Genomic DNA, 12,470 nt, shown 5'->3' with positions numbered 1-12,470 from the left:
TATAAAACAGTTTCCTGGTTACTAAGTTCGAAATTTCGAAAAACTGGGGTCGTATAATACATTTTCCGATCAACCGGACATATGCTAACGAGCGCTCGCGACGTGGAAAACTATAAGAGGCGATCACCTACCACTGTCGCTTTTCTGCAGTGACTCGGTGCAATGGGGCGAAGCATCAGAGAAAGCCAATGAGCTGGCATACGAGGCACCTGTTCCTGCAGCATGGCTTCATGAAGAGAAACGTGGTTGCTTCTTTTGTAGTGCCTTAGGGGCATAGGGCTGGACCATTTGATAATTACAACTGCAGTGAAAGCTCATTAATTCGAAATGCCACTATGATCGGTGCGGCAGCCGGTGGAGATTCCGCTGCCCAAGCTCGATTTTGCTTCAGCGGCAGCGCGAATTGAATTCAAAATGCTAAGGAAATTTATTGTTTAAAATAAAATCAGTAGTGTGCCAGTCTTAAAAACTTAGTTTGAAATTATCTTGTGTAAAGTTGTTAATGATATGACCATGGTCGGGCAGCACTCAAAGTGCATTCACGTCTCGCTTCCTTGCTCAATTCATGTTTCATTTGATGTAATCATGGGCCAAAGCATAATAAATATAAGTGAGGATCCTTGTGCCCCCTTCCTTCCGCTCACATGGCAGAAAATTATTGCACTGGAAATTGTTCTCTTCACGCTTATCGTTGCTTCTTCACTCATATTATGACCGTTAAAACATTGTTTCGCTGTCTGGACTAACCTCCCAAGATGCAGCGCTAGCATAGCGGCGGCTATTTACGACTCAAGTTGTGAAGAGGTTGCGGATTAGGTAAAAGCTTTCTCACGCAGGAAATATGTCAGACTGGATGAAAGAGCTCATTGGATCATGGACCAGAACCCAACACGAAAGCTTGAGAAAACATTCCGAGGCAAATTATAACACAGGCATAATTTTCAATAAGCTCTTTTTCACTGGAGGCTAAATAGCTCTTTAAGGACTCAAGTGCGCAGGGGACAGCGTTAAGCTAAGTACGCTTGCGGAACTCACAATGAGGTGAAAAAATATAAGGAAATCACCATCTCAGAAGTTTAGACTGTCATGCACTCCCACATTTAAAAAAAAATAACGTAATAAAAAAATTTATAGCTTTATTACAGACTATATGTCCACAGTGCAAACAAAAAATGCAGTAACTGGGTTAAATGTTCTAAGTTATACTCTCACTGCACGGTAACAGCAGTTTTCCATCAAACGTAAACAGCAAAAAGCGCAAAAGCTCTGGCATATAGAAACATATTAATGATAATTGCAGCTAAGAGGAACAAAGCTTAGTCATTTTAATTTTTTCTTGAACCTCCTTTTCATGCTCCTTTTAACATGCCTGCAGTGCTGCCTCATCCATGTGCTAACATAGCAGTAAGGCAACTTGAGCCACTGTTTCATCCTTGTGCTCATCACATGGAAAAGTAATGGTATAGGTGTCAAGAACACCATCTACTGTGTCCCACTACAATTGTGAGACATTCTTCCAGCGCACGAAAACACACTGACAAATGTAGAAGAGACAGCACGAATGCCTTTTTTCTTTTTTTTACATAAAGCAATAGCCGCCTCCTGCGCCATAGCTAGTGACACAGGTGTAGGAATGAAGTTTTTACTCATTGCCTCATTGGCTTTCTGTTTGCTTGTTTTCGGCATCAAAGCCACCCTCTTAGTTCGCAACCAACAGGGAAATATCTATGCTTTTCAAGTAATTAACGACGGATCTAAGGAGGAGCTTGGGGCAAGCGGGGCGTCCCTATATATGTCGCAAGCAAACTACACCTTCTGGAATGCATCATTCCTGGTCATCTGAGCTGGCTGTTGCCGCCACATCTCTGACAATGGACAGAAACAGCACGGTGTCTTCTTTAGGCTCAACACAAAACTTTGGTCCCTGGCTCAGCACTGCTTCGACACTTTCAAGCAAAGGACACTCACCGATGCAGGTCACTTTGCTAGGTGCAAATTTCTGCCGCGCTTGTGCTTTCTTCAAGATTTTTTTTTTTTTTCTTGAGAGGCTGCATCGCAATGTTATGGTCGACCTTCGGCCGATGTTGCTTGGATGCTTGCGCAGGAGGTTTCCTTTTCCGATGTATCTTTCTAGGTCTCTCTGGCCACGTTAGAGACTTAGAACAGTTCAAAAGTAAGGTAGCAACTGCATCTCTAGAAACCATGAGCCTTTTTTCTGTGTTAAGTAGCACTCTTCCATCGATCTCCGCGTAGTATGCATGGGATATCACGTACTCTGCAAAATGCTTGGCACAGACATGGTCAGTGGGAATTAATGCCAGGTCTGCCCTAGGAATCGCAAGACGCCACTTCTTCAAATCAACACTGTTGGGTGGAGCTTTGAATAATGGCACACGCTTCGCAGAAGTCCAGTAGCCTGAATTACAGTTTGGCACGGAGCACTTTCTTCCCATTGCGCAGAACTCTGCACAGTACTCGCCAGCTGGGGGTTACTCTGCCAACGATATGCAAACGCAAGATCTTGATACAAAATAAAAGAACGCGTTTAAAACAGCTCAGAATTGCAGCCGCACACTGCGAAATGTGGCAGAAACATGTGCACCGTGCCGCGCCATGCCAGACTGACAATGCAAATACAAACTGAATTCTGCGAGAGCTGAAAAAAGGAGCTGTGCATACTGGATGTCTATAAATGCTAATCTGAACTTTTATGCAGGGAAAGTCTAAATTCTAAATGCCTTCTTACCTCATCCAGCAGTTAATTTTTTTAATATTAGGCAGTTCAGATCATACGTGTTCCTGGAAAACATGCTTTTATTTTTCAGCATTTTTTTAAACAACGTGTAAATAAGGTTTTACTGTAAAGTGACTTGAATAGCCGCTATTAGTCAGCTCACGGATGATCGTCCTTAATTCGTTTTTTAATACATTGCAATCTGAGCAGATGAGTACAGCGCATGTTATCAAGGATGATACTACTGACATCTTGTGGCCGGCCGGATGAGACGAGACATGAAACAGGTAATGACCTGTGTGCGTAGGCTTTCTGTAGACCGAGAAGGTGACAGCACCCTCATCCCCTTGAACCAGAACATCCAAAAAGGGTACTAAGCTGTCTCAAGTTCCAGGGTGAACTGAGTATATAAGTGCATTTTGGGCGCTTAAGCTGTCCAGGAAACTTGAGACGTGCTGCTTCTTCAGAATGCAGAAGCAGTCATCTACGCAGCAGTAAAAAATTTTTGGTGCCGGATCGAAGGCGGTCAGTACTTTTTCTTCCAAGGCTTCTAAAATTGGCCGTTGTAACCGATATAGACGCTCCCATCGCCTTGCCATGCGTCTGCTAAGAGAAGTTGCTGCCGTAAGAAAATCCATGTTGCCAAGGCGAAATGTCAGCAGATGACTGGGTTCGGGAGCATCAAAAGGTGTGAGGCCAGGAAGGCCAGCGTCGTCTTTTAGGGCTTTTTCACGCATAATTACTGCACAGGGATGCTAGGGAAAAGCGACGTGATGTCAAATGACACTGTGATGTCTTCACTGAGTGAGATGTTCTGCAGCTTAAGTACAAATGCAGACGAATTTTGGACTAGCGTCGAGGTCTTACCAGCTAGAGGGCTCAACACCTAGGGGAGACACTAGTCTGAGGATCGGTAGAACAGTGATCTGGTGAAGTCGGCAATGGGCCGGAGAAGAGCACTATAATTGCAGACCTTATGCAGACAGTACATTGTAGGAGCCAAGCCATTAGTGGAAAGAAACCAGCGGCAAAGGCCATTATGGTGCGGGGAGACCAACTTGAACAGTCTGGCCAGCAGTTTCTGCAGTTTTGTCTCTAATCTGCTTGTTGGGTCAAAGACTAGAGGAGCATATGTCTGATAGTTTTGGAGAAGAGCCAAGATTTTCGTGTTGTACTCGCTACTGTCAAGCAATGCTGTAGCGTTGACTTTGTCTGAAGAAAGGATGGCAATGCTACTGTTATTCCACAGGCTGCGAGTGGCTTGCTCCTCTGCTACTGACGACTACATTCTTGCATCGCGCTTCCACTCTAATGGCACGGGTGCGTGCCTGTTCTATCACTTCAGAGGGAAGTTGACTAACCGCTTGTTCCACTGCACACGCCACCTCGCTTGGCCTTGCTGATGTTTCCGTGTTGAAATTCAAACCACGGGACAGTACCTCAGCCTCCTTCTCTGCTGGCGTGCACAAGGAGAGGTAGATGACGTCTTGTGCTCCTTCTGACTTTTCCAGCCGGAGTGCCTGCAGTTTTCCCTCTTGCGACTTTCTGTGATGACATTCTCTCGTTGTGGCAGGGAAGTTCGCTTGCAACTGCACCTCTTGAGCTCAGTGAACAAGGAACCCGTATGCGGTTCTGAAACATCTAGAATTTCCTCAGACTTGGTCAGTGATTGTGATCCACTTCCGCCGCGGCGGTGCAGTGGTTAAGGCACTTAAGGGGAGACGCGGGTCTTAAAACGGTCGAAAATGGTCAAAAAGTCGATTTTGGGAAAAACTCATTTTCGGAAGGTTTATCCTTTCGAGCATCTACAGTAAAATTATTAACGCTGAATTCGGTCGGGAAATGCGATAAAATCGGCTTTCAAAACACCACGGCAGCGACGAAATGGCCCCGAAAAGAGAGACTTTGTTCGAACTTCCCGCGCGCGCCGCCGGCGTTGCAGCCGGCCGATCGCCGCCATCTTGGGCTTGTTTTGAAGCTGGTTTCTTTGTGCGCAATTTGAGCTATCTCAAAATGGCGTCGCTCAAGCCGAGCGGCGGTTCGGGCCGGTTTCCCGAAGGCCGTTTTCGGGTCGCTGATTGGCTGGCACGCGGCGCGCTTCGCGCGCGCGCCGTTCTGCGCCTCCCATTGGCTGGTGTGACCATCTACGTCATTTTTTTTTTCTTTCTCTTGCGTTCGCCGCTGTGGCTGTCGCTTCGTGCGCGTCTGTTTTTGCGCTCGTGTTTCTCTACACGCCGTGTTTCCGCCTTGTGCCGGGAGTTTCTCTTTGCGATCGAGATGCCGGGAGACAGTCGATTGAAACCAAGCACGCAACGAGCTTTTGGAAGCCGGAAGAAACGTCCGTGGAACAAAAAACGGCAGGCAGCGGCCACCAGTGCGTCGCCGGGGCCCGCAGTGCCGGACTCGTTGGATCCGCCGGGTACATCAAGCACGCTGCCCGATGACGACACCGCGGGACCAAGTTGCAGCACGAATCGTATCTCGGATCGTGGTACACTTCGTGTTGATGCTGTGTACTATTCGTCGACCAAGCAGGCGCAGCGTGTTGAGCGATCGGCGCAAGCAAAGTCCGTTCTGTCGGAAAAGTCGGCAACCCAGCGCAAGTTTGACCTTCTTGGCGTCAGTGCGGATTACCAGACAGCTGATGCCGGTACCCAGTTCGTGATTGTGGACTTGAAGGTTTTGAACAATTTTTTCGCGCAAGCGAAGTGCGGAAACTGCGGCGCAGGAAGTCTGCGTTTGAGCAAGGCAACAGATAAGGAGTACGGCCTTGCTGTAAAGCTTCTGCTTGTCTGCGAAAACTGCGATTTCGAACAGAAGCAGTTCTCTTCCCCAAGAATAAGCGAAGCAGTTCTCTTCCCCAACTGTTTGCCTGGTGGAGCTCTCGTCTCGGCTCCAGTCCTCACTTTCACCTCAAAAAAAAAAAAAAAAAAAAAGTCAACCCCTAACTTTTCGAAAGTAACCTCTATAATTTCATCACACTTACACATTCGACATTTTTTTTTTAAATGTTTCCTTGGATGAAATAAGACACTTTTTGTTTTGTTTTGTAGGGAAACTGATAGGGAACATCTGAGTAACATCCGTTGTCGAAGATTCTTCCCAATATTTTCTGCACTCAGTGTCAAAACTTCAAATGAGTTTTTCTCAGCTTCATGTTTTTTGGTGACATGACTAGCCTTACGGAACTTTTCTTTGGGTTTTTGTGGTGCAATTTTAATAAATCTTATACCGTTGAATTCAGAAAGGTTCGAACTGTGGAGCTATGCTATTTTTATATTGCTAAGTTGAACATATCAAATTTATTGAACAATAATGTCAGCTAATTATATTTTCGAATTGTGGGGCATCTACATAACTGAATATTTTTATACTGTGATGTACATCAATGATAATATAAATAGCATAGCTCCACATGGCAGGTCTTTGGCTACAACTACATTTTAATCGGAACGAAAAAATATTGAGGGAAATTGTCCTAACGACCCGTAAGAAATTACCAAATTAGGCTTTGGTTATTTCCCAATAACATTAGAACTAATTGAGATAGAGTAAAACTAATTACATTTTTGAAAACAGGAGGAAGAAATACATATACACACCCAATTTCGTTATTATATCTCTAAAAATAAAAATTTTCATTTTAAGACCAGTGTCTCCCCTTAACTGCTGTGCCCAAGGATACGGGATCGAATCTCGGCGGCGGCCTTTCAGTGTAGGCGAAAAGCAAGGCGCCCTTGTGCTATGTGATGTCAGCGCATGTTTAAAGAACTCCAGGTGGTCGAAATTTCTGGAGCCCTCCACCACAGCGTCTCCCATAGCCTGAGTCGCTTTGGGACATTAAACCCTACAAAACAAACCGAACCAAACAGACACTGGTGAGTAAATGACCGAATGACACAAGTTCTAGGTGCACTCTCAACAGAACAATTGGCACATCCCCAGTATGTCACACCTTGTGTAACAAAACACTTCCAATGAATTGGAGCAACTCCTTTTCTGGCACATTGCTCATTGATTGGCCATTTATTTTTATGTGCATGGCTGAACACACACATACCTTGTCTGTGCTAAAGTGCTCAGAGGCAGCAGGCTGCGAGGGAAAGGGGGGGGCATAGAGCTAGCAGGATAAAAGTAGGAGCACTTTATGATGCGTGTACAAAAAATTTTGATAGCTGGTGTAACATTTGCGTTTGTTGTGTAATAGTACATGCATCGCCAAGATTTCCAGATCACTCAAAAAAATTGCACCATGGCACTGTTTTCATTGTGGGAAAGACCAACGCTGACAGATTTTGAGGAATAAACATTGCCTGTCTGCCAACATTCTAGGCCTATTTCAGCCTTCTTTCAGTGCTCCCTGTGTTTTCCGTGTGTCTTCTTTTTCGCCTACTCTATCTCATGCATTGTCTCACTCTATCGTGTATGCTCCTGTCTAGTGAGCCTAGCCATGTAATGCCCCGTTTGGCTTGCAGGACAGCATGCGGGAGATCAAGTTCAACACATCAGGGCGGTGTGCGGCACCCCTGGTGGGGACACCCCGCGACACCAGCTGGTACCCCGAGGTGGAAGGCTGTGGCATTGGTTGTCGACACCCGCTGCTCACCGAGGACGAGCGCACCAGCATGCGTACTTTTGTGGGTGTCATCGTCTCGCTGGCCACCGTGGCCTGCCTGTTCGCCGTGGTGAGTCACCAGTGCAGCCTTCTTCGTTTGACATGTCTTCAGGCACCTTTACTCTGTAAAACAAAACTGAGTACTGTAACATTGTTCGTCAGTTTTAGCCTCACAAGTGAAATTAAGGGGTATCTGGTAATGTAATTCATTCAGAGTAATATAATGCAGCCCTCGTCAACATGCAGATATGGATAATTTATATGGTTGCCTCAGCTACTGGCCATCTTATATAAGTTCATGGCATTGTGCGCTCATTAATTTAGGCGCAGCTTTGGACGGGGTACCTTTGATGTATGAACAGCAACCAGCGCTGTGATGTTCAGGATGGCCTGTCTCCAAAAAAGCTCCAGTCTCTTAGTAGCGTTGGTTTCGCTTCTTGCTTCGCACCAGCCCATAACGATGATGACTATGGGCGCCAATCAATGTGCCAGCTAAGCAAAGGGGCATGCACCATCAGGGACAGATTAAGGTTTTGTGTTTCTGAGATCTTTTAACTCTTTTTAAAGACATCTCGCCGTCCTGATGCAAACACTCCTCAACCTTGCTACCATCTTTGTGGTTCTTCTGTTCTTTTAGAGTGCCAAGACTACATGCCCGTTGCTCTCTAGGCCAGTAATGTTCTGTTCTGAGAATTTCTCCTTTTTCACGGAATTTGAGGCACAAAATTTGGTAAAGGAGAATTTTTGCTGAACTTTGGAGAACACTAATTACCGGAGTTGTTGCACTCTACAAATTGACCGAGTCCTCAAGCTGCTGCGGGAGAAAATATCTTGAAATGGATGTTCGTGTGCCTAATTAAGGAAATTTTCAATTCCGGCAGGGAATGTCGCCACCGTTTATAGGTAGTGCAATGGAACTTTGTCACGTGTGATGATGCTGCTGCTTGGGAAGAGGCATTACTGCTAATACATTACCCCCTTAAACAAAGTCGCGAACACCTTTAAGATTTTGAGGCAGTTCTTCATTATTCCTGACACCATGCACATACATGTTATAATGCAACAACAAAACAGTGAAAGGTCATCAAAGTTGTGTAATTTTCATCTCAGGGAAAGGGGGCTATAGACACCAAATAAATAAGCTATGCAGAAAATATTTTCTGGCATTTTTGGGGGGGTTGAAATTTTATAATTGAGATGTTTTTTTTCTGGTTTCTGGAAGTCCAAATTAAGGGGGTTGAGGCCTGGTTCTGAGACCAACATTATTATTTTTTTCACATATTTTTACAAAATTACATGCACTTACGCAGTTTTTTGCACTGATTTTATATATGCATCCAGTTTATGCACAGATATTTAGTTCTTAAGATAATAAGTAATTAATTATTATTGTATTCAGCCCTAATTGTGGGAAATAGGATGAATAGAAATTTAATTTTCACACTTTGTTAGATAGCCCAAAAGGTTATGAATGCAGTGTTGGAAGTAGTTTTTTTATTTGACTAAAATTACTTAATTTATGCTGCATCAAAGTTTAGTCTTTGAAATGTAGAAATCAAGTGTTAGACACAGTTCAACATAATTTATTTCTGGGTGAAAATTTAAAAATCTGCTTCCAACATTTCATACAATACTCATGCAGCTTTCTATTGCAAAAAGAAATTTTGATGTATCTGCTCTAGGCGCTCAGATAAAGTTGAACCCCTTTATAGTAAAGTCACTGGAACCAGCAGAAATCTTTACTATATCAGGGTCTTTACTAGTATATCAGTTGTTGGTGATGACATCATCCCAAGTTACTTCTGGTACTTACTTACTGAACACGTCTTCTTGCTTAACGAAAAAAAAAAATCTTGAAATACCTTCTATCTCTCTGTCATCTCTCAGTGTAATTTTTTTTTATAAAGTTCTTTTACATCTTGTGGAAATACCTCTTAGCATGAGGACAGCGTGGCTACGAATACAACCAAGTTTGATTTCATTTGAAAACCAAAGCCTTGCATGAACACTGTGTCACTTTTTGCAGTTTCTGTTTTTTAAAAGGCAATAAATGATAATGCGCGTGGCAATCAAGTGCTGCTAGATGCTGCACCTCCACTTCTTGCCTTCACTACCTCATGCTTCATGCTGCACAGTGCTGTGAATGTTTGCCCGTTTCTTCCCCTTCTTTTTTCTTTTCTGCACTTTATTACGGACCGCGCCATCTCCTTTATATGTTTGTAGACAGCTTTACGTTTTTTTTTTTTTCTTAAGTGCTGCATGCTTTTCCTGACGGCTTCGAGGCCTCCTTAAAGTAAGCTATTGCTGCTGAGCTTGGTGGTAAAGCCAACTAAAAGACCATTCGGTGTTATTTTTCTGTATTCAAATACAAATAATCTTTGCCTCACGATTCTAGGTAGTGCACGGGCAGCAATGTTATATCACGGGAGTCATCACCGCGGCCATGCGCACTTTACTATAAACGATTTTTACCAAAAATGTCTTTACTATAATGGGCGGAAAATGTACAGCTGTCTATGGAAAATGAACTGGGACTTGAGTTTCACTTTACTATATCCGAGTTTACTATAGAGGGGTTTTACTGCAACTGCAAGGTCAGCTGACAAGAAAATTGCAGAAAATGCATCACACACACTTCATTTACTAAAAATTAAGTGCTCTGTGCATATTCACATTAAGACGTGATTAAAAAGCATCAAGAATGTAATCATGTTGTTTTTAAGCACGGCAGTGGCGTTTCTTCAGCGCTTTTTTCACATTTTTGGCTGCTGAGTGCTTGCAAGCAGATCGGGTCTCCCGCAGCTTGTCCTTTTCTGTTAATCGTTTGACACTTTGAGCCAGGATTCAAGGAGAGTTGCTTCAAAATATTTTCAAATGTCCTCAAATTGCCTGCATTAAAACACATCGCTGACTCAGCCACAGCAACCTGAACTGAGAAACGTGGAGCATGGCGATGTTTTGGAGCCAGGGACCATATGAGAGCATGCAAACTCTCATTATTGTTCTGTGTTTTTCTCCTTTTGCAATGTACGATAAGCTTCCTGTCTGAGAGCCTTTCATACACAGGAAGCAGGGCTTTGCACACATGGGGCGGCAGGCTGTAGCGATGCTGTGGCACAGGGTCACCACTTGCTGTGGCTGCGTTCTGGTGGCACTGCGAGTCTATCCCTATTGGACAGAAACTATGATTCGAGGCTTTGTCATTAGATATGATATGGTGGTAAGTGGCCATTACTGCCGTCTGAGTTGCCTTTGCATTTCCTTTATGGGATTTTAGTGCCCAGCCATAGTACAATGTCAGTTTCAGTCAACTTTCCTTTGCCACCAGTACTCTCTTTGCCAGCTTCTCGGTGTTTTGAAAGCAAGGTGTGCAAATCCCATTTGCTTTTGGACAAGATTAATACAATCCTCAATTTTGATGTAGCCATACACATCTGTCTCCTGCAGGGCGGGAAAGGTATGGCTGTCACTATCACAGAGAACTGTAGTGTAGCGCAGGCCATTTTTCTGCAGTGACCTTTCAAATAGTATGAGCCCTGCCTGCACTTTCCTCTCTTCTGCCTTTTTCTCAGTATTTTTCTGGCATAAATGGTTGGTCCGCCAAGCTTGGTAGGTGGGGTCACCTTCCTTTGGCCCTTGATCGCACTCAGCACAAAAATTGCTCAAGAAAACAATATCAAGCACAAGCCCAGAAAAGAGCTCAATCGTAGTGCCTGCACTGATATGAGAAGTGTGCCCGCGTGTCATACACAACCCGTCAAAAGATACTGCCATGTTTCTCACATTTCTGAGGTACAATTCACTGTACAGATGCTTAACAGATTACGTTTTTCGCTGCTAGTTCCTCGGCAGCACGGGTCGCCGCAGGCGTCAGCATTTTTTTATGTAACCCAGCGACATATTTCTTGTGCAGCTTATGATGCGATATGTTCATCGCCGCAAAAATGTCATTGATTGCAGTCTGCCGATTATGCGTACTCAACATAGCACGCTGTAGGGTATATTTTTTTATTGCGAAAGCAATACTACTCTAGGTTTCGAGCCTTCAGCGTAGCGCAGCCGGTAGCCACGTCTTACCCACGTGACACTGTGACGTCACACCCCACGTGACACTAGGGTGACAACTGGGCTGCCAACTCAAGCGGTCGGCATAGTACAGCGGTAGCCATGTGTTACCCATGTGACGCTGTGACGTCACACCCCATGTGATGCAAAAGCTAGAGATAGGCTCCCAACTCAAGCGGTTGGTGTGACACAGTCGGAGCCGTGGCTCAGTTGGCAGCTCTTGCCAACTTGGCTTGGGTCTCTTGTTTCACATGGGACGGTTATGTCACAATCTACCTGCTAGGACCCTGGCATTCACGTTACCCCTATAGGCCACTAAGGCACGTTCATACGGCTTGGTTAAAGCGGGGCTTTATATGTGGGCGGAGGAAGAAGAAAAAGAACGCTCGGTCACCTGCAGTAATTCTATCGCTAAATATTTGGTTCAGCAGCATTGAACTCCTGTAATTTTTTTTCCGCCGCCACTGATGCACATTGAGCTCCACCCTGCCGATATCTCACCGCAAACGGCATATGCTTAAACAAGCCTCAGGGCAAGGCCATTTTCTCGCTCACCCTTGGTCAAACTAATTTCACCGCCACAGGTTTTGCATTTTGCAAGCTTCAGGGGATGATTTACCGAATCCAAGGTGACGATCGCTAAGCAGGTCTCGTCAAATGCACAGTTTGTTGCATTGTTACCACCACTAAAAAGTCAGATTTTTGCTTCGTCGTCAAAGTTGTCGTGAGCTCCTGCAGCCTCTTTTCAGCTCTGGCCTTGTGTTGCTGAATACCGGATGGCTGCAACATCACAGTGTCGTGCCGAACGTGACCGCTGTCGGTGCAATCCTCGGAAGCTGGCAGAACCGCTGGGCCTTTGTTCTCTACGGCATTGCTGGCTTGGTCGTTAGAAGTATACTCCGTTTCATACATCAAGTGCAACACTGCCAAAGTTACAGCTCTTGTTTGCGCTCTCCGCATCCGCGATGAAAAATAGTGCCTGCTCTTGACAAGGGGAAATGATAGGGGAAATGCATCTTACATTTGCCATCAACTTCATGAAAAGCTCCTTTTTTT

General features: G+C 44.7%; 1 protein-coding gene across 2 annotated transcripts in view; it reads left to right on the top strand.

The window, feature by feature from the left end:
* Nucleotides 1–12,470, top strand: part of smo (smoothened, frizzled class receptor) — a 96,834-nt gene that overhangs the window by 15,560 nt on the left and 68,804 nt on the right. For both annotated transcript variants that reach the window (XM_084602413.1, XM_084602414.1), the window contains exon 3: nucleotides 7,210–7,419. In XM_084602413.1, the coding sequence (XP_084458539.1) occupies nucleotides 7,210–7,419 (210 nt within the window). The remainder of the gene's footprint in view (nucleotides 1–7,209; nucleotides 7,420–12,470) is intronic.

The sequence above is a fragment of the Amblyomma maculatum genome, chromosome 4 (genome assembly GCF_055883805.1).
Source record: "Amblyomma maculatum isolate TAMU_Amacu chromosome 4, ASM5588380v1, whole genome shotgun sequence".
Classification (NCBI taxonomy): Eukaryota; Metazoa; Arthropoda; class Arachnida; order Ixodida; family Ixodidae; genus Amblyomma; species Amblyomma maculatum.
Note: the sequence above shows the minus strand (reverse complement) of the source record. Positions and strands in the feature narration are given on the sequence as shown.